Source organism: Haliotis asinina, chromosome 5, assembly GCF_037392515.1.
Source record: "Haliotis asinina isolate JCU_RB_2024 chromosome 5, JCU_Hal_asi_v2, whole genome shotgun sequence".
Classification (NCBI taxonomy): Eukaryota; Metazoa; Mollusca; class Gastropoda; order Lepetellida; family Haliotidae; genus Haliotis; species Haliotis asinina.
The window spans coordinates 17,053,855-17,079,801 of record NC_090284.1 but is presented as its reverse complement, the minus strand read 5'-3'; the positions used below and the strand labels follow the sequence as shown (position 1 = coordinate 17,079,801).

General features: G+C 42.7%; 1 protein-coding gene across 1 annotated transcript; it reads right to left on the bottom strand.

Annotated features, from left to right (window-relative positions):
* Window positions 1-47: 47 nt before the first annotated feature.
* Window positions 48-25,241, bottom strand: LOC137283404 (uncharacterized). Its single transcript, XM_067814869.1, has 21 exons — window positions 25,202-25,241; window positions 23,269-23,789; window positions 22,602-22,773; window positions 22,169-22,344; window positions 21,267-21,888; window positions 19,359-20,780; window positions 18,325-18,507; window positions 15,985-16,199; window positions 15,403-15,543; window positions 13,571-14,449; window positions 13,012-13,241; window positions 12,313-12,425; window positions 11,510-11,779; window positions 8,516-8,688; window positions 7,482-7,629; window positions 5,898-5,959; window positions 3,249-4,382; window positions 3,016-3,081; window positions 2,115-2,240; window positions 1,777-1,896; window positions 48-260 (listed from the first exon to the last, which is right to left on the bottom strand). Exons 1-21 carry the CDS (start codon window positions 25,239-25,241, stop codon window positions 48-50), a joined length of 7,026 nt encoding a protein of 2,341 aa, XP_067670970.1.
* Window positions 25,242-25,947: the final 706 nt, after the last annotated feature.

Genomic DNA, 25,947 nt, shown 5'->3' with positions numbered 1-25,947 from the left:
TCTTCGTCTGTCATGAAAGTCATAAAGGCAAAACACAATAGCATCATTTAAAACCGTACCTCCCACACGAATCTCTGAATCGCCATGATATGTGTACTATCAAAAACAGGTTTTATCTCCTCCATCCCTCCCCCCTTCATCCACTCGTTCTTACCGCTCTGGTTTGATTCTATATCTGTGTCATAGTCTTCGAACTCCGATGTATCCATTGCAGTGAGTTTGTCGCTCAGCACTGGCCACTGGATGTTCACCACCGCTGCCTGTACGGTGCACACACACACATGTATCAGAAGAGGTATGCTTCGGGCAGATTGACGAAAGAAAGAATGCATGCCGGATATTACTTAAATTCCCCATACATGTATGGGGGTTATTGAAAATAAAACAAACCGCATCACGGGAACTTATGGCATGCTCAGTGTCTTTGGGAGAGTGACTGCTATGTTTTACCATGCTATTGAGTGTCTAAGGAGAGATACTATAAGTTATTCACTGGTCACTTGGGGAACACTAGTTTGTTGAAGAACCGCGTATGTTTGTTTATGCTCCCAGAGCCCTGGAGAGGACACGTGACTAGTTATTCGAGATAGAGAATTACAAACAGGAAGTACCAAATGAATTCCCACAGTTCGACATTCCCAACTGGTAACATTGAACACTCAAGTCGCTTGTAAGCGGGGTACAATTAAAAAAATGGAAAAGTGCTCATCCAAGACCCTACATCAGATAAGCCTGTGGTTTGTAAGGTGTCATTAAGGGAGATCATATTTTATGTTAATATCTTATTCATCGGACGTCAAAGAAAGGATCGTACATTAATATCATAATGCAATCCCGTGGTTTCTAGGATGTCAAAAGAAGAGATCCTACATCACATAAGCTTGTGGTTTCTAGGATGTCAAAAGAAGATATCCTACATCACATAAGCTTGTGGTTTCTAGGATGTCAAAAGCATAGACCCTACATCACATAAGCTTGTGTTTTCTAGGATGTCAAAGAGACCCTACATCACATAAGCTTGTGGTTTCTAGGATGTCAAAAGCATAGACCCTACATCATATAAGCTTGTGTTTTCTAGGATGTCAAAAGAAGATATCCTACAGCACATAAGCTTGTGGTTTCTAGGATGTCAAAAGCATAGACCCTACATCACATAAGCTTGTGTTTTCTAGGATGTCAAAAGAAGAGATCCTACATCACATAAGCTTGTGGTTTCTAGGATGTCAAAAGCATAGACCCTACATCATATAAGCTTGTGTTTTCTAGGATGTCAAAAGAAGATATCCTACATCACATAAGCTTGTGGTTTCTAGGATGTCAAAAGCATAGACCCTACATCACATAAGCTTGTGTTTTCTAGGATGTCAAAAGAAGATATCCTACATCACATAAGCTTGTGGTTTCTAGGATGTCAAAAGCATAGACCCTACATCACATAAGCTTGTGTTTTCTAGGATGTCAAAGAGACCCTACATCACATAAGCTTGTGGTTTCTAGGATGTCAAAAGAATAGACCCTACATCATATAAGCTTGTGTTTTCTAGGATGTCAAAAGAAGAGATCCTACATCACATAAGCTTGTGGTTTCTAGGATGTCAAAAGAGTAGATCCTACATTGCATAAGCTTGTGTTTTTTAAGGGATATACACGAGAGCATACTGTGTGAGTTGTCAGGGAGAAACACTCAATCACAGAACAAGGTTTATGGACACTCCCCACAAGACACACCACAATCAGTAAAGGAGGGAGGCATTAAAGATGGAGACGTATACTGACCGCAGCTGCTTCCTGAGCCACATTGAGCAGAGCCGTGCCCAGAGCCTTTGTGTTTTCAGACGATGTGTTCAAATGTGACAGTTCCTTTGAAATCTCCAGTGTTTTCAACATAGTGGCTTTCTAAAAACATCAAACACTCACACTGTACTTAGCGATATATGCGCGTTTGCCGGTTACACGATGAATGTTACCCGATAGAACTCGGTGCATGAACACGATGTGTGAATAAAATCGGATACGTTTGACGGTTACACTATGAATGTTGACTGACAGACGTTGGTGCACTAACATGAAACATATGGGTAAAACGCGTTTGGCGGTTACAGTAGGAATGTTACCTGACATAACTTGGTACACTCTGCAGACTCTTTAGCGTTGGTATGCAGACAGGTGAGGACTTGTTCCATGGCGGTGGAGTCCGGGGTTGTCATGTTGGCACAGGCTCCTGCTATAGTGTCTCGGAGCTGAAGCAGGCAGTAACTGACTGCAACATGCATCTAGAGAATTTTGCTTAGGGATGTCTTTTGGCGTGAAATAACTCATGTCGTGGCAATATAGAGAGGTAAATTTCTAAGTAGGGTTAATAAACCAATATTTCACGACCTTAAAGGCTGACAGCTATGATTAAAATGTGTGCCTGTCTTGATTAACGCCACCCTCAGCCTCTGGGATGTGGGGGTGGGGAGGAAGTAGCCAATGACCATCTACAAAGCCGATTCCCCAGTTGGGTACAAGTGACATATTATATATTTTAGTGACATATTATAAAAGTGACATGTTATATAATTAAATTCGGTCGCATGTTTACACGGGCCGTAGCCTTACTAAATCAAAAGTAAGGGAACACTCTAAAATTGGATATTCGTATATAAACTTGGTGAGGTCATTTGTACTCTAAGGTAAAGGCACCACTCTGTTTGCTTCGTGGACACTTTAACATGTTGGAACGTACAGTGAAGCAGCTTATTCAATATACGGTTGAGTCAAATGAAACATTGTCAAAGCAAAGGACGAAAATCAAGGGTATTGAAACACACCGATACCACGTTCAAACGGCGCAAAAGCAGACTCACTCAACATTATTCCGATTGTGTGACGGTCAGAAAATAATCATTTGCGGACCTAACAATCCAGCGGTTAACATCATGAGCATCCATATCCGCAATAGAAATATGGCAAATGGGTGTACCAACTCAATGAAACTGTCCTCCAAGGTCTCTTTCACTGAAATATATCTACCTTAGCCTTGTTATCTCTCTCCTTTTCAGCCTTTTGGATGAGTGCTTTCTGCTCTGCTGGTGTTCCCTAAAACAGGAATAGTCATGACTCGAAATAAAAAAAAGATACAATGTTGCCAAAGTCTGGGGACAGCTTAACTCGAGTAGTGTACTACTGAAAATTAACGTTAAAAGAAACTAAAGCACTGGGCAGAAGATAAAGATCATGTTTATATATTATGCAAAACAACTTACTACAGAATCCAGCCCTCCAACGCCACCGGCGATTTTGAAAGAATTAAGACTCATTCCACTGCCAAGGGAACTTCCTCCGTCTGCTCCACCATCAAAACCACTCATATCTGGCATTCCTGATAATCCTGGAACTCCGCCAGCCATTTTAAATCCAGGTAACCCTGGTGCACCGCCCCCACCGAGTTTGAAACTGCCCATTCCAGGGGCCCCAGCTCCACCAGTTCCAAACTGACCCATACCTGGAGCTCCGGAACCTCCAGTACCAAACTGGCCCATGCCTGGAGCTCCGGAGCCACCAGCATCAAACTGACCCATGCCAGGTAACCCCGGTAACCCAGGTGCACCTCCAGCTGGAAATCCTGGCAATCCGGATAACCCTGGTACTCCGTCAGCCATTTTAAATCCTGGTAGCGAAGGTGCTCCACCACCACCAATTTTGAAATTGCCCATGCCAGGTGCCTCCGCTCCACCAGCTCCAAAGTTGCCCATTCCAGGAGCTCCGGCTCCACCAGTTTCAAATTTGCCCATCCCAGGAGCTCCGGCTCCACCAGTTTCAAATTTGCCCATCCCAGGAGCTCCGGCTCCACCAGTTTCAAACTTGCCCATCCCAGGAGCTCCGGCTCCACCAGTTTCAAACGTGCCCATGCCTGGAACCCCAGCTCCACCAGTTTCAAACTTGCCCATCCCGGGAGCCCCTGAGTCACCAGTGCCAAATTTGCCCATCCCTGGAGCTCCGGAACCACCAGCATCAAACTGACCCATACCAGGTAACCCAGGTAACCCAGGTGCACCTCCAGCTGGAAATCCTGGTAATCCGGATAACCCTGGTACTCCGTCAGCCATTTTAAATCCTGGTAGCGAAGGCGCTCCACCGCCACCAATTTTGAAGTTGCCCATCCCAGGTGCCCCAGCACCTCCAATTCCAAAGTTGCCCATCCCTGGAGCTTTTCCCCCACCAGTTTCAAAGTTGCCCATCCCTGGAGCTGTCGCCACACCTGCTCCAAAGTTGCCCATTCCTGGTGCTGTTCCCCCACCGACTCCAAAGTTGGCCATGCCTGGGGCAGCTCCCCCATTGGGTTGAAAGTTGGCTAAGCCCATATTTGGTGCAGAAATACCAGTGAAGTCCATACCTTCCTTTAAAGAGGAAAGAGATTAACAGTTTAACAGAATATTTGAAAATGAAAATATACAACAAATATTTGAAAAGAAAATACCAACAATAGACTAGTAAATACATATCGAAGGAGAAAAAACATCCGCAAGATGTTCCCTTCAACGGACATAGATAAAAATAATATCATCTAAACCCAATTCCAGTGCATGTAGTCAGCTCTTAGACCAAACCTATTCTATGGCATAAGTTAAAGGTCACATGCAACCAAAAAAATCAAACATAATTAAAATACAATTATAAATTATTCATGACATATAATATACATTGCTGCTTGTAAAAAAATAAATAAACAAAATTAAAAGCGTACAAACGCGATTCAAAAGTGCAATATTTTGTACTTGGGCTTACTTCCCTCGAAACGAAGCCTTCGGGAGACCGAACCCAGTTATAGCGGGTGGGGGATGCACTCAAGTGTAACGACGGCTTCCGATTGGCTAGTTCATTAGCTGATACGCCGAGGGCTCATTTTGTGTACAGAAAGGAGATCTGTTTGATTAGCATTCTAGAAGTATGGTGAGTCACAACAAAGTAAGATTCTGTATGGATAACAACTTCTTTTATTGTCTTGATGCATCGTTTCTGTATGGATTCATATATCGTTGTCAAACAAAATCAAATGCACTAGAAGAGGTTGTTATCCATAAAGAATGTATATGGGGATGTTGGGTTCGATCCGATCGAAACTCATCTCTGTAGAGATGGTGAACTACTGCGCGGCTGGAAACTGTGCTTCGTCCAAGTACAAAGCAGGACTTGAAACTGACAAGACTTTGCACCAGTTTCCGTAAGATCCAGTCATCCGAGAAAAATGGATGTAGTTTGTTTTGCAACCCACAGACATAAAAACACGTCATGTGTACAAGTTTCACACCTGCCTAATTATATAATGTGGCAGAGACAGGACTCGGGAGCACGAGATATAGTCTCATAGGTGTTAAGTTCAAATTCCGTGTGGAAAATGTTTGAAGCTGTGTATTGCATATTGTCTTTAGGAGACAGGCAGGCAGACATATAGGTGTCAATAAAACAGACATTGAGCTTTCTCTGTGACAGAGGCTGCTTACCACAATCAATAAGTTTTTATTTATTTAACGAGTAGATTAATATTTACTAGTTTGTGTACACAACCAAGATTAGACTACTGCTTACGACCTCATACTCCGAGCAGGTATACTGTTTCAAGCTCCGCGAACCTATTCACTGCGCATGCGTTATGGGCACAGCTGTTGAAACCACTTTTCCCCCCAGCGCTGGGGGAAATTTAGTGAATCGTTTGAACTCCGATTTCGCGGGCTTTTTTTCATCGCGTTTTTTTCAAGTTTATAAGTTGAATTGGCATTTTTGATGATTTCTTTCGGTATGTTCATACCGAAAGGTATCAGAATCTGCGAAGTTGTATTTTACGTTGCATGTGACCTTTAAGACATTGTCCAAGAGTGAACATCATTGTTCTTACTGTAAATGCAGATACTCACATGACCTGCGGGCTGGAATTCTGTCAGTGCTAGATCTGGAGCACCGGGTTTATTGTGTGCCTCTGAAAATATAAATCAGCCGTGCACTTTCTTCTCGCAATCAGTAGCCATCCCAATGGTCACAAATTTTGTGTATTCTCGACATTTGAAACGGTCTGCTGGCATACCTGATCGAAAGTTATTGAACACAGACGTGTGACCAAGGAACAATACAAATGATATGCTCTCCGAAAAATGAAACGAATATAGGAATTTCAACTGTTTTTTATTTTTATTTTTATTTTGAAACATCTTTACATAAAGCGAAATTGCACTGGGAATGCACTTATTCGTCCTTGGCACCAACTCATTCACTTTGAGTGTCAGATGGAGGAAAGTCAGTTTGAGTGTGACATGGAGACGTGTGGTGGCGCTGAAGGCAATACCTAGTGTGACCACCATGGTCATCCAGAACTCCACAGCATCGCCTCGACATCGAACGAATAAGTCACAGAATCTCGCGTTGTCCAATTGCAGCCCACTCTGCCTGTAGTGGCTGTGTGAGTTGTGTCCTTATGGATGTACAAATTCTTTTTTCGAATGACGCGATGTTTCCAAACAGATTCTTGTAACAAGATACTGGTATCGAATGGTCGAAAGAAGTTGTTCATCCATAAAGTTTGTCCTTATCTGTACTTTCAAATGTTGAATGATGGACATGTGGAGATTATTTACAAATTGACGCACCAATGACATGCATTGATGAATTTCCGTATTTTCATTTGAACCATTATTATCCATCGTTTTTGGTTAGGTAACCAATTGACTTGTATTTGCGTGCAGCGTTCGAAATAATCACAGGCAAAGAGGCGAATCGCCGGTCGTTACTATATCGGGCAGTTTCAAATATCTGCAAGCACCTGTGACCTTCAGAAAAAAAAAATCGGTCTTTCCTTACTGGAATCTTTCCCTTGTTATTTTAATCCTTTATGATCCATCATGTTACGATAGCTTAGTTTCACTTTCTCGCTTTGCGCATAGGAATTCTTTAACCAGTTTTCAAGAAATGAAAACGTCTCTCTGTGCCACAGGGTTTGTTAATTGATTTTGTAGAAACAGTTTGAAACTTTGTACAGTGTAGTCTATTTTGTTTTCATTGGTATGACAAAATGGGCCTGCAGATTTCATTCAGGGCCTGTAGATTTAAAGCCTGTAGGCGACAACAGCCCATGATGGCCAACTGGCAAATTTGAGTATTGCAAACACTGTTTAACTCAAGATCCCGGTGTTCCTGAACAGGCAATTCTGTTGGGTAGGACACACTTACCTTTTCGCGAACACCTGATGTCATAAATAAATCACAGAGATTCAAGAATGCAGTTTTATGATAGGCCTAGTGCGAACGCAAAATAAAACAGATACTGGCGTTTCTTAAAACAAGCCCAACTCTGCCTATATAGCACAGTCTTCAGCTGGAAACAGATGCTATTGGGTGTATTCTTGAAAGGTGATAGAGGGGTGCACATTAAATGACGACAAAAGATGTCAACGAAAAGAGTGAGAATGGAGCTTTGTGTTTTGATATAGGTTAATTATATCACTTACTGTCAGCGTTCAGCAGGGAGGCAAGCTTGGTGAGCTTCTCGGTGACTGATTTCTGATCACCAGAAGCAGTAACCTTTTCGATCTCGTTCAAGGCATTCGTCTTCTGTTTAGCTGACCATTCTCCCATGTTTGCAGTGTTAGGGAACACCTGTCAGAATTATTCATCCATATATTGTTCGGCTGTGACTGTTTTAGGTGTCAGGAGATATTAACTCTACAACGTTCAACCCAGAATAGAAGCAATTTCAGGGTTTAACCATACAATCTTGTATTTGTACTCTGTACTCAAACCCTCACACAGTGGAGCATATACTATGCAACCCTCCACTATGTAAGGAGTCAAGGATATCCTATTCAACCCTCACTCTCCACTATATAAGGAGTCCAACTTATGCTATTTCACTGTCACTCTCCATTATGGAAGGAGCCAAGCATACCCTATTCAACCCCCATCTCCACTATGTTAGGAGTAAAACATATTATTATTCCATGCTCACTCTCCACTATGTAAGGAGTGGAGTACATGTTCTTCATCCCTCACCTTCTACTATATAGATGGAGTCTAGCATATACTATTCCACCCTCACTCGCCACTAGGACTCAAGGACTCAAGGATACCCTATTCAACTCTCAATTATGTAAGCAGTCACGGATACCCTATTCAACCCTCACTCTCAGAGGTTTGAATTTGACAAATTTAACCACATGCCACTCTGTAATTAGTATAGTTTTATGCCGCGATTTGCAATATTCCACCAACATCACGTCGGGGGAGACCAGAAAGGTGTTTCTAACACTGTACAATGTGGAGAATCGAAACCGGGTGTTCGGCGTGACGAGCAAGTGCTTTAACCACTGGCTATTTCATCGCCACTGAGCTGGAAAACCAGCATGTAGTGTAGTCTAATTATTTGAATGATATCAGAGTCTAGAAACACTCTGGTAATGTCCTTTCGCGTAGAACACGACAATCTAAAACATATTCCTAACAAAATGTGTTAATGGTGCCAGAATCAAGGAATCGTAATGGCTACCTGTATTATTCCAAGGTCGTAGACGTATGCTGCCTCCATGGAGTCTTTGACAGACACGTAGACGTGTTCGCGGTACTCGTCGTCGTCTGCACCCAGAGGGGGTTCAATAGTCACGTCCTGTGCCTCTTCAAAGGTGGTAATTTGGTGGTGCAGTTTGCTGTTCTTGTGCGTGCCTAAATACAGAGAAGTGAGTGAGTTGGTTTAGTTCTATGCGGTATTCATCAATATTCCAGCTATATGGCGGGGGCCTCTCAATGATCGAAGATGGACCAGTTAATCCAGTGATCGACGTCATGAACATCGATCTTTGTAATTGTTAACCGATGACATGCACCAACCAAGGCAGCAAGCCTGACTACCCGATCACGTTAGACACTTCTTGCGACAAGCATGGTTTACTTGTAGGTCAGTATTCTAACCCGGACCTTTATGGGTCTAAATACATAGAAGGCATCCACTATCCCTATCTACCCGTAAGGCTATCATTTTGGTAAAGCTACACTGACACCTGGATCCCATCTCATAGTGCTTGCCATAGCAAAATTATCCGCCGCTGTGTTAACTTTGTACGAAACTATCGGAAGCAAAGGGTAAAGGGATTAACGCGTATTGCCTGGAAACCAACATCCGATTTTATAGGATATGAACACCTCCTTTTCACAGAAAGATTATTTGGTTATTGATTCCTTTGTTGTACAATAATGAATTTCCACCAAACCCGATCCCAACCATATGGAGGCAACATAAAGTTAGAAAAGGTTTGGGGATTTTGGACTCGAATCCCGCATGTGAACAAAAAATTCAGTTTTGGGATTCAAATCCCCAATCCGGAAATTTCATGCTGCTCTAAAATTTGGACTGGTCGCAATGTTATCGATATTACCAACCAGCACAGAAGCTGGTTTGTAACTCGCATTCTAATTAGTACATTAGACCTAGGAGCATAGCCAATGAAAACTGGGATAACAGAAACCAAGGGCAGATAACCTGTGATTGAGAGAACTATGGGTGAGTGAGTGAGTCAGTTTAGTTTTACGAAGCACTCAGCAATATTCAAGCTATATGGCGACGGTCTGTAAATAATCGAGTCTGAACCAGGCAATCCAGTGATCAACATCATGAACATCGATCGGATCACCCGATCTCGTTAGTCGCCTCGACAAGCATAGTCGCCTTTTATGGCAAGCATGGGTTGCTGAAGGCCTATTCTACCCCGAACCTTCACGAGTCAGAGAACTATGGGAATGAATACATACACTGGCTCAAAAAAGAAACGCATAGGTGAAAATCCAATGTTATGAGAGATGATTTATTAACTTAAATTGCACAAAAAGTAATGGAACTTGAGCAATGATAATTCACACGGGTATTAACAAATGTGTGTCAAGACATATACAATCATTCACAGTGGTATTAAGCGTCTCTATTTTCCATGGCATAGTGAGAAAGTCAGTATCTGGTGTGACCACCACGGGCATCAATCACTGCTCTGCATCGCCTGGGCATTGACTGTATAAGACGTCGTATCCGCCTTTGTGGGATTCTTCTCCACTCATCTCGCAACGCATTCACCAACTGTAGACGTGTCTGTGGCTGCGGCTGTCGACGTCGTAACCGTTTACCCAATTGGTCCCATAAATGTTCAATTGGGTTCAAATCCGGCGATTTTGAGGGCCATGGAAGAACTGTAATGTTGTTGTTTATCAAGGAAATCCGTGGTAATGCGTGCTGTGTGCGGTCTTGCATTGTCGTGCTGGAAAATTTCCCTTCTAGCGTCAATTGTAGGAACAACATGACGGTTCAGAATTTCATCCCGGTAGCGTACAGCACTGAGATCCCCTTGCACATGCACCAACTGTGTCCTGCCGTTCATAGATATGCCTCCCCACATCATTACACCTCCACCACCGTGTCTGTTGACCTCACGAACGCACTGTCGAGCATATCTCTCATTTCGACGTCTGTAAACACGCATCCGTCCATCATGTCTGTACAGCAGAAAACGTGACTCATCGCTGAACCAGATCCTCCTCCATTTCAAGAGGTTCCATGCCCGAACGTTCCTGCACCACTGAAGACGTGCACGACGGTGATGGGGATGCAGAACAGGTCCTGCATGAGGTCGCATAGGTCGAATTCCATGCTCTCTTAGGCGATTCCTGATGGTTTGTGGAGAGACTCTACGCAGCCCAGGAACGTGATCAGCGGTATACGTAGCAGTGACGGCCCGATTACGCAGATGAAGCACCCGGATGTAGCGGTCTTGTGCTGGAGTTGTCACCCTTGGTCTCCCACTCCTTGGACGGTCTCTGGTCGAGTTGTGTTGCGTGTATCGTTGCCAGAGACGGGAAATCGTGCTCTGCCTCACATTCAGACGTCTGGCAACTGATGACTGACTTTCCCCAGCTTCCAGACGTCCAATGGCTCTATTTCTGTTTTCTTCATTTAACCTTGGCATTTTTCGCGTCGCATAGAAAGAGATTCGAAGAATGAATCGCAACAGGACCTGTCCCCTTTTATAGCCATCATAATCAAGATTGAGATCCTGCATTTGCACGTGCATAATGCTTTCAGATTTTCCCACGTGCAGATTATACAAAGCGTTTTCAAGGTGCTGTGGTGTGGCGAATAATCACCAGAGGTTGTGTTTGTTTGTCTGTTTTGGTTGTATTGACTATAAAAACACTTAATATTTACATTAATTGTCATTCCATTCCATATTTTCCGAAAAAATCTACTTTAAAAATGAGATTTCAGCTATGCGTTTCTTTTTTGGGTCAGTGTAGGTTAGTGTACGTTTATCGAAATGCTAAACCTTGGAGAGGTTAATCCTTAGAGGATGAGAACAAATGACTTTTTGGCGAAGCTGTATGCAACATATTTCATGGAAATGAAAGGTACACAGGCCCTCAATCCATGGAACCAACAAAAAAATCACATCACACCGCAGATTCAATAATGCATAACACCTGCACAACACTGACCATTACTTACAGAAAAACTTATATTCCACAATCTCTGTCTCGTCCGTCCATCCACTACATTTGACATTGAAGGGGCTGTTGTTGTCGAGGCCAATGGTGCCGTTCCTAGGCGATAACTCACAGTTGCCGGGCTGGGGAGGCGGGTTCAGGTCAATGTTGAGGGACGCTTTTCCATTGTCTCCATCACCCTGTCTGCACTTGCAGGAGAAGCGGTACTTCTTCACATCAGGGTGGAGCTTGTACAGGGATGGTAGGATTGCAATGGTGTCTGTTTTCATACCTTTTGTGTAGCAGGAATGTTAAAGAAACATTTATTCCCAGCGAACTAGTAATTCAAATATTACCACCATTCCACCAAACAGAAATAACTATTTTCTATAATATTTGGATACGATTTGGGATTTGATAGCACGATGGAACAGCATATTTTAGCTACAGAGCCTCATCGCAAAAGCCGTGGCAAAACACCATAGTTATTGTGTTTTGATCTGAAACATGAGCATGTAGCAGGACTGCAGATCGAGTGACTGGCATCTTGGATTCACCATGCATGTGTGTCCTCTTTTACTTCTTATCATAATAGTTGAGGAAACCCTCCAGTGACGTTACGTTTATTCCTCCACACGAAACAGTTCCCAATATTTAGAAGTGTGAGATATAGTAATCATGTCAATATCGTCTTCTGTCTTCCCTGAACATTTTCTGATATGTCATGTTCGTCAGCACACTCACCAATAATTCTACCAGCCACTTCGTTTGCAGTATAGTCTCTCCAGGGCCAGCCCACAGCATATGAATAAGCCGTCCACTCACAGGACAGCTTGGCCTTCTCACAGTCCTTACATCTAACCTTCAGGGCAAGTCTCTCCTCAGAGGAAACCATCTTGGACTCGGCAAGCTGAACTGTTCTACTGCTTCCAACTGGTCTAAAACAGCATTTGGCCATAATGAGTGATATTTCAGCGATATGGTGGCGGTCTGTAAATAATCGAGTCTGGGCCAGACAACCCAGTGATCAACAACATGAGCATCGACCTGCGCAATTGGGAACCAATGACATGTGTCGACCAAGTCAGCGAACCTGACCACCCAATCCCGTTAGTCGCCCCTTACGACAAACACAGTCGCTGAAGGCTTGTTCTACCTTCAGGGTCTTGTCCATAATGAGTACATTATACACATATGCACCGTGTTATCATCAAACATACTGCTGACACTTTTTCCTGCTGGCTATGTGTCAATTTCTAGCATCGGGACAATGTCCACACCTTCTACAAAATCTATGTTAATTCATCGGAGGCTAAGCTTATATGTAGACACATAACAAAGATTATTCCTGGTGGATATGCCATTGACATTTCGTAGACTGGTCTTTGCATGATGAGATTGTTTGATATGAAGTGAACTTGTTCTGAAACGCCCCAATGCTAATTTGCCGAACAGATTTCGTAATGTATATGTATATCAGATTAGCGGTATACACGAGAAACAGCTTCAGGTCTGGTTTCTTACTCAATATACAGGTTAGGGGGGTTGCCCTCAACAAAGTTGATCAGTATCGTTCCAACGGAAGAGCGTGAGTCTTTTGTGACGTTGCATGTCAGCTGGACCTGTTCTCCTGTCTGGAAGATACTACTGTTGAAAGTGATGGATCCAGTGGTCATCTTGGACAAGTACTCGCACGCCGACGTGGATGACACTTTCTTCATCAACTTGCACTTCCATGTGTAGCTATCGAATTCCTGAGGATAGAAGTGCACCACACAAACTGTTTGAAATTATGCATTATAAATTGAATGCAACGACAGACTGCTTTAAAGTCGAGTAACAATCATACTTTAAGGTGTAACTCTCAACGATCTAATCTTTAAAGTAGGCCCCATGAACTGCTTGCGTTTTAAGATCATATATATATATATCGAAAGCAACGGTTGTTTTTGTCCAGTTAATCGTCACTGAAAAAAACGCTGCAGATTGTATTGGAATTGTTATTCAGTGTATAGCAATGCCTATTTACGAGAAAAACATAAATAAAACATAACATAAACATAAAACAAATATGAAATTTTACCTGATCTGCTGACCGGTCGACATCTGGATCATAGGAATATTTTTCTGGGCTTAACGTCACCATGCGGTTTTCACCTCGATCAATTTCGCTTATTCCACCTGAATCCATGACTACAACTATCTCTGACTTTGTTACTTTGAAATAGGAAAATGCTGATTCCACAAAATTTGTATCATCGGGTAGATCCATCTGTATACTGTATGTAGCCTTGTAGAGGCCATACGGGAGAGATTTGGCTTTGACAACAAACTCGGCCTTGTCAGATTTCAAATCCAGTGTCTTCTTTACAGATCCCCAGTCTGGATCAATAACCTCGATTTTCCAGGATTTTGTGTTTTGCAGACTTGCGGCGCAAGTGATATTGGCTTTACCTCTTAAAACTATACCTTTGCTTTTCTCAAACGTCATGGGGTTCGTAAATACGGTGACAGCGTCCTCAATGCTAACTTCCGGTTTATCACAGTCATACTCGCTGATCGAGAAACTGAATGTAACTCTTGCGTCCGAAAACAGGTTAACTGCTGTCGCTTTGAGTTCATAGTTCTGGTTCTCGTAGTATGTTCTCGTTACCTCCATTGGGTTTTTCATTTCGTCCGTAAATTCTCCATCGTCGAATGATGACTCTTTCTCACACCATTCTTCTGTACCATAGTTGAACGTTTCTCCCTCATCATCCCCAAAGTCGATATTCATACAGACCTCATCACCCATTGAATCAAATGAGATTCTGAAAGTCTTTTCTTCCTCAACCTTGGCCTTGGGGGTAAGATCGACTATGTGGATGCCATGGACAGGCTCTTTCATCTGCAGGTCCTTTGGATCTGCCGAGACAGATCCAAGAGGGTTGCCCACTTTAAGAGTTGCAGTATAATGCCCCGACTGAAACAGCAGGTACAGAAGACAGGCAATATTGCGGTGAACATACACAGCAGTATTGTTTTTAAAATCAATTAAATCAATAAAACCTTAAATCACACTTATTGTCTTCAGATTTCAAACTGTTTGGGTGGTATTACCAAGGACCCCAGACAGTGCATTTTTGTAAGCATCAAGTCCATATGCATTAAGTATTGTTAATGTATATATATGTATATATATGTATGTTTTGTATTTCAAAATATTTAATTGCTGAATCCCTGTTACAAGCGGACATGGAGACAAATAAATCCTTGCCCTCGTTTTAGGAAACGACATAAGGGATTTTCTGACAAGTTACAACTGCACAGACACACATACAGACACATGCATACTGGTAATATTTAATGCATTATATTACCTTTTTAATCGAACAGATGATGGGAGTGGATGTCTGATTACATACAACCACCGGTGTTCCTGATTCATGCTTGGCCATCATCTCGTAGTACACAGGTGTTCCTAACAAGGTAAAATGAATAACTTCTTAAGCGTTAGTAGAAGATAATACAGTTACATCTGATATCAAAACATCATTTTAATACTAACATTACTTGTTAAATAGACATGGATATTTTCTTGCTTACTCCTGCTGTAGAAACACTTGACCCGATACTATTTAAAAAAGTTAGAATGGGCCGCCATCAACTTACAAATGTGTTTCCGAGTGAGTCTCTAAAATTACGCACTTTTGCAATACGCATGCAATATCTTCGTTGCAATACGTATGCAATATCTTGATTGCAATACGTATGCAATATTTTGGTTGCAATACGGATGCAATATTTTGTCTTCAAACATAGTGCATGTCAAATAGGTAACTTCAGGAAATATAAAACTGGAAAGGGAAAGAAGAAACGAACATGTGTAATTGTCGTTTTAAGTCCGCTATCAATTATACCTTCATCCATCTGTACCCTGCATGTGAGAGGGGAGGATGTTGGGAAATTCTGGTTCATGCCTTCGATACCGTCTTTGTACCCGCTGTTGACAGGAATTGTTTTCTTATACTGACACTTGAACTCAGGGTTGCCCACTAGGCGCTTATAGCTGCCAGCCTGTAAAATATGACACGAATGGAATTATGCACATTTCATAGCACTGCAAGTAAAACTATTCGTTTGAGGAGGACATATACCCGGCTTGATATTGATAGAACAATATTGGATTCAAAGCAACGTGACACCGAGGATCAGTGAATTTTAGGCCAAGATTTTGGATGTTTGTTATCCCAAGTTCTCAATGCCTTGCCCAGGGTTTTTCAAATGATTTAAAAATCTTTAAACTCAACAAGGATTTTGCCCCCATTTTTTGCTATCGTCAATGTAACATTCATTTACTGTTATTTTACTGCAGTTAATCATTTTTATTCATGTTATGTTGATAATACGCCTCGAACACAACAGTCAGTACCTTTACGTTTAATGGGATTGTTTCTAGTACACCTCTTTTAAAATATCCTTCCTAAATCAGAGAGAATGTCGAATTTCATTGCCTACCGGAAGAGAAACATTCACTGAAGATCCCCCGTTGCCCAATGAAATCTTGGCGATAAAATGTCCGTCTTTGGGCGGAGAGTAAGAAATAGTCTGCGGAACACCGGCTTTTCCGGTGAACAAAACCTTCTCTGATGTACCGTCGCCGTGATCGATGGTGATGTGTGCATTAGTGGGCATCGGATCCTTGTCGCACACCACTGAGTAGACTATCTTCTCTGAATATTAACATGGATGTATAGTAGTTTAGAACCAACATCGTGAAAACCAGATACCTACAGTCCGTTTGACTCAAATGAGTACAGATGAATTGCTACCCAACTCGAAAACTAAACGACATAATACTCAGCGAGACGCTGATCATAATAAAAAAAGTTGATTAACAAATTATCATAAAATATAAACACTTGACACTCATTATTTTTCAAATAGTGTTTTGAAACTTTTCTTGAAAGAGTTCCTTTTGTGAATATGGTTAAATGCATTGACAAGGGCATTACATTACACATTCATTATACTGGTCGGGCCTAAGTAGCAAGTGGGAGAGCACTGCACGCTTAAATCACGTTTCCACGTGCCACAAGTCACATGACCTATAGACACACGTGCAATTGATCTCACGGTAGCAGAGTAGAGTGTCATCTCAGAAAAACACGGTTTTATGGTTAATTATTCGTTAATTTGCAATGCCACGACTGCCAATGCCGTGAACGTGCCATTGGCATGCTGCATACGGGAACGTACGTCACTGACGTTGCAAGGGTTATGGGATCCAGTCGAGAAACCATCCATAATTTCCAGACACGTGTCCATCAAACTGGCACCACAGCTGACTGATCTCGTCCTGGTCGACCACGTGTGACGTCACACGCAGAAGACCGACAGATTGTCTTACGTCATTTGCATAATCGGCTTGTCACTGCCACATCCACTGGGAATGTATTGTTTGGAGGTCGAGTGACTGCCCAAACCATTCGAAATCGCCTGTACTCTGCTCGTTTTCATGCACGGCGACCATATCGTGGACCAATTTAAAACCCGTTTCCATCGACGCCAACGTCTTCTCTGGGCACGACGGCACCTGAGATGGACCCAGCGAGATAGGAATTGGGTTGTGTTTAGGGATGAATCCAGGTTCACATTAACTTTTGCTGATGGAAGGGGTAGAGTTTGGAGAAGACGAAGAGAACGCCATGCCCAGTGTTGCGTACAGGAAGTGGATCGATTTGGGAGAGGCAGCGTTATGGTTTGAGGTGCTATCGACGGCCATGCTCGTTCCAGACTTAATGCGGCAGCATACAGGGATCAGGTGCTCGTTACAGAGCTTTTGACATTCATTGCAGCTCATGGCCCACGTCTGACTTTCCAACAGGATAATACCAGGCTTCATACGGCCAATTTAAGAACGAATTTCCTCAGGAACGCTGGCATCAATATCATAGAGTGGCCCTCAAGATCTCCAGACCTCCCCATAGAGCATGCGTGGGGTATGTTAGGCGGGCGGCTCCGTCAAGTAAGGAACCCTCCAAAGAACTTGCAGGAGCTTGGTGCAATGTTGGTGCAAATATGGCGACGCATTCCCCAAGCTGTCTGCAGACGCATCGTCCAAACCATGGAGGACACACCCGATATTGACATGAGTTCATTAAGTTGTGACTCACAGTTTTTGATCATGGACATTGTAGTCGCATTTCCGGTGGAACCAATTCCGTGACAAACATGATCTGTATGCTATAGGATCTTTAATGACAAGGTAATTGAATACAATCGTTATTTCAAACCCATTTTCCAAAATGTTCAAATTATTGACTTTGAAACGAATGTAAAGTTTTTTGTTATTTTTGTTGAATTTAGACACAGTTCGAATTTGTTACGAGGGAGGAGTGCAACGAAAGGGACAGCAGGAAAGGATGGAGACGGCACAACATAGGGTAATAAATCAGTAAATTTGTCGGCACTTGTGCACGTGCTTCTCAAACACCTGGCTGTCCCTTTCTCTGAACTCCTCCCTCGTAACAAATAATTAACTGTGTCAATGTTTTAGGACATTTATTTCTAGGACATAAATTCTGCAATCTGTGGTGATGGGACAGTTATCCAAACACCGACTTACTTCCTTGTTCTACCGGGTAATTGGTGGTGATGTGGCAGTTATCCAAACATCGACTTATTTCTGTGTTCTACAGGTTAAATGAAGTTGATGCGACAGTTCTCTAAACACCGACTTACTTCCGTATTCAACCGGGTAATTGGAGGTGATGTGACAGTTATCAAACATCGACTTACTTCCGTGTTCTACCGGGTAATTGGAGGTGATGTGACAGTTATCAAACATCAACTTACTTCCGTGTTCTACCGGGTAATTGGTGGTGATGTGACAGTTATCAGAGGACACTTCCTGGTCCACCTTGACCTTCTTGCTAGTCGTGAGTGTTTCAAGGGGGGTTACAACGTCACAAGTGATAGTCGTTTGTCCCAGTTTCTTGTAAGTGATGGATCTGACATCCTCTCCATCTATCTGCTTGCCTGAAACAAATAGTGAGAATAGTCACTGAGACTGACCGTACAGCAGAACCAATGGTGTCCCACTGCCTTGTTCACCGATCTTCGTATATCTCGTATATCGGAAACAGAAATATGTCTGAACAAACAAAGTTACCTATCAGTTAAAATGGCGAATAAATGCCAACAATGATGACACCCAAAGAGACATGGATGGCCAATTTGTCCAAGGCTCGCTGACTAGGTTGACACATGTCATTGGATCCCAGTTGCGCAGATCGATGCTTGTCCTGTTGATCACCGGATTGTCTGGTCCAGACTCGAGTCTTTACAGACTCCCACCATACAGCTGGAATACTGCTGAGTGCGGCGTAAAACTAAACTCATTCACTCCTCATACATCATGTTGACATGTTACAATGTAACTGAAATACTATCCAAAGCCTTGTTACACCAAACCCCTCTCATTCACCCTTGGTCGGTATTTTGCCAACGCTGGAACACTTCTATTAAAATCATTTACTGAATATTACAATAATTTACGTTCTGAGAACAAGTCACTGCTGATACTATATTAACAAGAGCTATAGCAGTAATATAAACTTATATTTTCCAAAAGTGTGCGAAACAGACACTGTCCCACTAGCCCGTGACTAGTAAAATCCAGTCAGGTCTGTAAATCTCAACAGTCACTGGCCCGACGGTCTAGTGAATTTTCATGACGGTACTTTACCTCTTCGTAATCTTTCGCCTAGTGTCTACATTCACATTTCGGGCTAGTGATTCAGTTTGTGGGCTAGTAACCTTCAGGCATAGCTAGCCCGACTGGCTGGCAAAATCTGGAAACTACATCGCAAGCCGTTTCCCAAACTTACCTCGCCGTAGGAAGGTTTTCTTCCCTCCCCCGTCTCCGTAGTCACAGGATATGTTTGTAAGGGATCCAGCTGGTCCAAGATGCATGATCACCTTGGCAGCAATAGGCTGGTTGATGATAGCATCAACAGGTTCTGTGATAATCTTGAGGCCTTGGATCTTCTCAACGACACAGATCTGGGTGTTGTTGAATATCTTTTGCCCGACAGTATTCCAGATTCTGACGTACAGCATGTAGCACCCTGCATCGCGGTAACGGTGGGTGTAATTAAAGTTCAGTTTGAGTTCTTTTGAATCAAACTGATTGTCACCAAAGGAAAACTGAACCTGTGCATTTTCAGGATCGGCATTGGGGGCTTCAAAGGAAAATATTCCTATTCCAGGTCTGTTGAAGGGAACGGCGTTGTCATGCTTTAATTCAACTTCATTGACACCCTGCATAACGACAACTGAATGGTACTTCGGCTCGCTTCTGTCGTTGTTTGAACAGGTGATCGAGACATTGTAGTTCTTGCTCTTTGTGAATATGTGTTTTCGGATCTCCGGGGTGCTGGCTCGTAATGCCCAGTCTTGTGGGCCTTGGCTGAAACGTTCCACAGTGCCATCATCAAAGTCCCAAACACACTGCACATTTGATCCCTCTGCAATAGTCACAGAGCATGATGCTTCCTCTCCAGTGCTGATGAGAGAAGTGCTACAGTTGGATTTCATTCCTTTCATAGCAGTTTCAACAGTAAAATTGACATGCTTTTCATCATGACCAATGGCGTTGCTTACTTTAAGGACAAGTGGATATATGTTAGCTGGCAGGCCATTCTGCATTGCAGATTCCCATCTCCTGGTTGTCGTGTTAGCTTTCTCTATTGCAATCACTTGCCCACGGAATTTGAGTTCAAATTTACAGTTGGAGCCATGAGCAAGTGTCCATTCAATTCGGAAAGGTACGTTCTTTTCTGCCCCGGTTCTAATCAGAGACAACCCACTGCACACCTCCTGCACGGATAGGAAGAAAGTGAAAGGTTTGGAGCTGATGTGATTGGAACAGTTAGCAGAGACAGTGAGGTTACCACCCGTGGTATACACGTGCTTCACAATATGGCTTTCTAAGTAGTCGGCTTCTGTGGTTACGTTGCTTGTTAAGTCACCAAAGTCCCATGTAATTTCAAAATTTGAGCCTCCAGTTACTGTCACCTCAAAGCTGCAATTAGACAAAGTAATACATGGAGAGTATTTGACACTCATGTCAACTATTGCCTCTTCCACTGTCACCATGGACACGTTCTCTTTGGTATCCTCCGAATTCCAGCATCTAACACTTATGTTGTAGATTCCCTTGGAGGTATATGTGTGCTTGTACTGGTCAGTATCTGTGGCGTTGAATACGCTCTTGTCTCCGAAATCCCAGTCCCGTTTCACGGAAGAACCTGAAACATCATGTACAGTTCTAGTCTCGTTTCATCGTAGAATCTGAAACGTGAGGTAAAATCCCAGTCTCTGTAGAAGAGCCGGAAAAAAGTAAAATCCCGGCCTCGATACAGGGACGGACCTGAAACGTAAGGTAAAATTTAAAAAAGTCTAAATTCACGGAACAGCCTGGAAAATAAGATAAAAAATCCAGTGGGTCTGTCTCAATTCACGGAAGAGCCTGAAAAATAAGGTAAAATCCATGGCTCTTTACAGGGAAGAACCTAAAATGCAAGGTGAAATTCCAGTCTCGTTTCAATGGAAATACCTGAAATATGAACAACCGAGCGTAATTTCGCTGATAGATCCTGAAGTAAAATCGAGTAAAATGGTATTGAGGGCATAAAACAATACCAATTGGTGCACTTAATTTATTCAAGAGTGCTACCATAGTAAATGAGTATGCGAATGGCTCAGTTAACTACTTGCACGGTAGTTGAACCTACCTGTATGAGGAAGGATGGTGAAGATTCCCTCAGTGTTTACAGGGAGGTATTTAGGACCAACAAGGATTGTAGCATTGATACCTTCACGAACATCGATCACTGTCGTAGCAGTTTCAGAGCCTTCAATGTCAACATTACTGACGTTTACACTTAGTGTGTATTTCTTAGCTACTATGAATTTATAGGTAAGAGAAACCTTCGTCTGACTGGAGTAGACGGCTCTCAGATGGTGACGTGTCTTGGGCACAGGAGTTCCTGAGTTCTTGGAAAATTGTTTAGTTGCACCACCATATTTGCGATCTCCTGTTGTCTCTTTCTTGGACACTGTGATGGTGGCAGAATCTGATGATTTTTTATAGGCGATGATATCACCAGGGGACACATTCATGTATGGACATTCCACAACTTGATGGCCCTTAGAAACTGTCAGCTCTGTGGACTGACGTTCTATGTAGTCAACTAAGGGGGTGTCGGATGGGTACCGCTGTGTTTCCTTACACTCTTTCGAACAGGTTCCAGACTGATGACAGAAGGTTTTTCCTGAGGAACATGTGGTTCCTTTGCATGACCCTCCACATGTGTTTGTCTCATAGCAGTAGTCATCACAATCAGGCTTTAGCACCTGTAAGAAAATAAATAAATAAATAAATAAATAAATAAATAAATAAATAAATAAATAAATAAATAAATAAATAAGAAACAGGGACATGCATGAAAATGTCGGTACAGATCTCTATTGTGAATTTCGACAATTATTTGAAAATGTCCATATAAATCACGTACATGTACAGATCTAAGCATATTACCATGACAACAAGACTGCCTTCTTTGTCAGTGCACTACATCACATGCCATTAGTATGAAGCTGTAATATCGTTGGTTTGAATTAATGCGTTTATTACCATGACTGTAATTTTGCCTTCCTTGTCCGCCCACAGCTCCCAGTGTGTAACTACTCCATGAAATCTAAACTCCGCAGCAGGCATGATGAAGATGACATCATCATCTCCTGACAAAGTCTCTGGTTCTGCTTTGGCAGTGTATGGAACACAACAGCCAGCGACGCCGATTACAGGATCTGTGGAAACAGATGCACATGGTACAATTTTGTCTTATGTGACCGTTGTTAACAAATGCACAGGAAAATTTCTTGATGGAACACCTGAGTAGTGGTCAAAAACATCTCTGATTCCGAACCTTAAAAAACCCAAACATACAAAAACAACCCAAACAAGATAATCTCCAAAACATGTAGCCCACCCGAGAAAGAGAGCCTAACTAGAACACATTGTGGTTACATACTAGCAAATGTGTAAATCTAAAACCGATTTGTACCAGCTATTTTTATTGTTCTGTCTTTGCTGTTGACTTTGTCATGGAGACGGAGATTGGTTCCGTGGGTGATGGTCACCGTACATGCCTTCTCCTCATAGCTGCTGAAGTAGGGGCAGACAACGGAGACGTTCTTTACTGGCGCCTGCACATTGACTGCTGCAACGCTAGTTTTCTGCAACAATTGGTTTCGACAGTTACTGTCCGGGAAAATGATTCCGCAAGTACCCAAACAATCCATAGCAAAACGTGATGAATAGGGCGTTTTTTTCTGTTGTGGCGATCTCATGACAAAAAAGTGGATTTCCCCTGTCTATATGTACAATACCGATACCTTTTTATCAAATTAAATTGGTTCCACCTGGGAAGTAGTTACCAAGTCTTCTTTTGCGGTTTTCGTTATATTCAGATGTTCATACTAGTGATATGGGGTGCCAAAATGGACACGCCATCACCTGGAAAAGGTGCCATCTAGTTTTTGCTAAAATGGCGAAAAGTTATTTGTGATACATGTAAAACTAAGAAATAGTATATTGCATTGAGAAAGTGTGAAGTAAAATCTTATGCATCAGTTTTGAATAGATGACTCTGGTTTCCCCTGACCGTGATTCCTGTTTGAACCCCAAACAAAAGATTCTGACAACTCTTTACCTTATAATGAATCTCTAACCTTAACAGAACCACTGTCATCTGATGCGGTGACCTCGGCAATATGTTGGCCTGGAATGTGATACTCTTTTGTGAACATCCCTGTAGTGTTTCTGCCCATGCTTTGCGTCCCATCTCCATAGTCCATGTGGTAGAAGATGTTGTAGCCAGCCTCGGTGCTCACGGAAAATGTCACTGGCTCACCCGTTGTTGGAATGGATTTCCCGGTGACATTCATTTCAACGTTTTTGATAGGCTGGAAGGTGTGATACACGGAGATGTGATCAGGGCTCCCGCATTTTGTCTTGTCGTCTCCGGAGCAGGTGCTGCTGCAGTCGTCGTCGGCTGCCTTGTAAGGTGTTTCTGGCTTAGCGGAACCACAGAAGCAGAATCTCCCATCAGTCATCCCAGCATAGGGAGCCGCATAGGCGCCGCACACGCTTGAACACTTCTCGGGGGTTAGGGACTTGGGGTCATAGTTTCCCGGGCTGAGTTTGAAGTGTCGGTCTCTTTTGTTCTCCTCGAAACAGCCCACGTGTTCCGCTGGAATAATAGGGGTTATATGTACAGTGTTCATAGCACCTTTGTGAATATGGATAATATCAGAGCTCTGGTAAGTAGATGTTTACGCGGGTAGCCTGTGGTTAAATGTTTGACCGTCACTCGAGGACTCGGGTTCCGTTCCCCATGTGAGTATAATGTGTTATGTAAAAGAAAAATACGACTTCGAAGTTTTGGTAGCAAATGTAAACCCGAGGAAATGGAATTTTCCCGATTCCAAGGCAACCAAAACCGAGGAGAAGTGTTTTATCCAACGTATGAACCATCATGAATGTAATACACAAATATGTATTATTTTCAGTTTGTGGAAATGTTTCTGTACTTGCACGGAGCAGAACAACATTGATGGAACAGCCCACTGGTGATGGAACCGCCGGTGTCAACTGAGATGCGACTGGCAGCCAACACCTTGCCTTGCACGTTCAACGCTCGGGCTACCCGTGTCCTGCGTGTGTGCTGTCCGCAGTACCCGTTTTGTGAAGAACACAAAGTTTATACTGACAAACAATCTCATTGTCTACACTTATCGTACCCTTGTGGATAACACCGTCAAGATAGAAAGGAAATGGTTTGCTGTTTCGAAACCAGTTTACGCCACTATATATTGGGAGTTTTCAGTATTGTGATATTTTACGATATTTTCAGTGGTATCAAGACAAAGTTGTATCAATCATAAATGATGTTTATTTCAAAACCTCATATCAGTTTAAATAACGGTCATTTCAAAACCTACTTGTACGTTATGAAATGGTAAACATTTAACCTGATTTAACATGCACTTCAAAAACTAGTTTTAGAAATGATCAGTGCAAAGTGAGTTAGTTTTACGCCGCACTCAGCGATGTTCCAGCTATATGGCAACGCTCTGTAAATAATCGAGTCTGGACCAGACAATCCTGTGATCAACAACATGAGCATCTATTTGCGCAAATGGGAACCGATGACATGCGTCAACCAAGTCAGCGAGCCTGACCACCCGATTCCGTTAGTCGCCTCTTACGACAAGCATAGTCGCCCTTTGTGGCAAGCACGGGTTACTGAAGGCCTATTCCACCCCGGGACCTTCACGGGTGTCGCCTCTTACAACGAGTATAGTCGCCTTTTAAGGCAAGCGTGGGTTGCTTAAGGCCTATGATTCTGGAAGGAATCTACTTTACTATAGACAAAATCGGAGATAAGTTTATAAGTTAAAGAATGACCAGTCACTCGGGTGTATGAACCCAACAGGCGCAGATAATGATCGGTGACATGAGGACAATTAAAATAGGTGCACTGAATAAACACCTGTTTTAAAGTGCTAAGCAACTCACAGAGGGTACTCATTTCCAGATTTTGTAGGTGATCTGATTAAAAAAAACAAGAACCTCGATCCAACAACCAGCGTGAATGCATACCATCGTAATTCTTTGGCCGCGGACTTGATAGCGTCGTCATAGTGGAGTTTTCTTTTTCAAACAGTGCATTGATCTACATGATTATGAAGTGACTTTCATTACTCTCGGGATGTACAGATGAGGTGAGTGAGTGAGTTTAGTATTACGCCGAACTCAGCAATAGTCCAGCTATATGGCGACGCTCTGTAAATGATCGAGTCTGGACCAGACAATCCAGTGACCAACAGAATGAGCATCGATCTGCGCAATTGGGAACCGATGACATGTGTCAACCAAGTCAGCGAGTCTGACCACCCGATCCCGTTAGTCGCCTCTTACGACAAGCATAGTCGCCTTTTATGGCAAGCATGGGTTGCTGAAGGCCTATTCTACCCCGGGACCTTCACGGGTCCATACGCAAGATATATAAGCATATAAAATCAAACCACAATAAGAAATGTCCCGATCCTAAAATTAAAAAAAAAACCCTACACACACACACTTATACACACACGTTCACCTCCCCCCCACCCCCCCCACCCCCCTCAAAAAAAAAAGAAAAAAAGAAAAGAACAATCAAACAGACAAACACACAAACAAAAACACAAAAAAACCTTTGTTGTATGGGCCAGTTACTTTTGACGCTAAATAAAAATTCCTTCGAGACGCGGCTGGTACATTCGCAGTTTGCAGAAGAATTGACAAACTTCTTTCGATCGAAATTAAAGAAAATGAACAAAAATACCCCCCTCCCATTCATATGCCCC

Excerpts from the sequence above, each read along its gene's own strand:
- LOC137283404 (XM_067814869.1), bottom strand. The coding sequence starts at position 25,241 with ATGACGACGCTATCAAGTCCGCGGCCAAAGAATTACGATG. Across the intron at positions 18,508-19,358 it reads GAAAACCTTCCTACGGCGAG|GCAAGCAGATAGATGGAGAG; the intron begins GTAAGTTTGGGA and ends TATTTGTTTCAG. Across the intron at positions 15,544-15,984 it reads CAGTGAATGTTTCTCTTCCG|GCTGGCAGCTATAAGCGCCT; the intron begins GTAGGCAATGAA and ends CATATTTTACAG.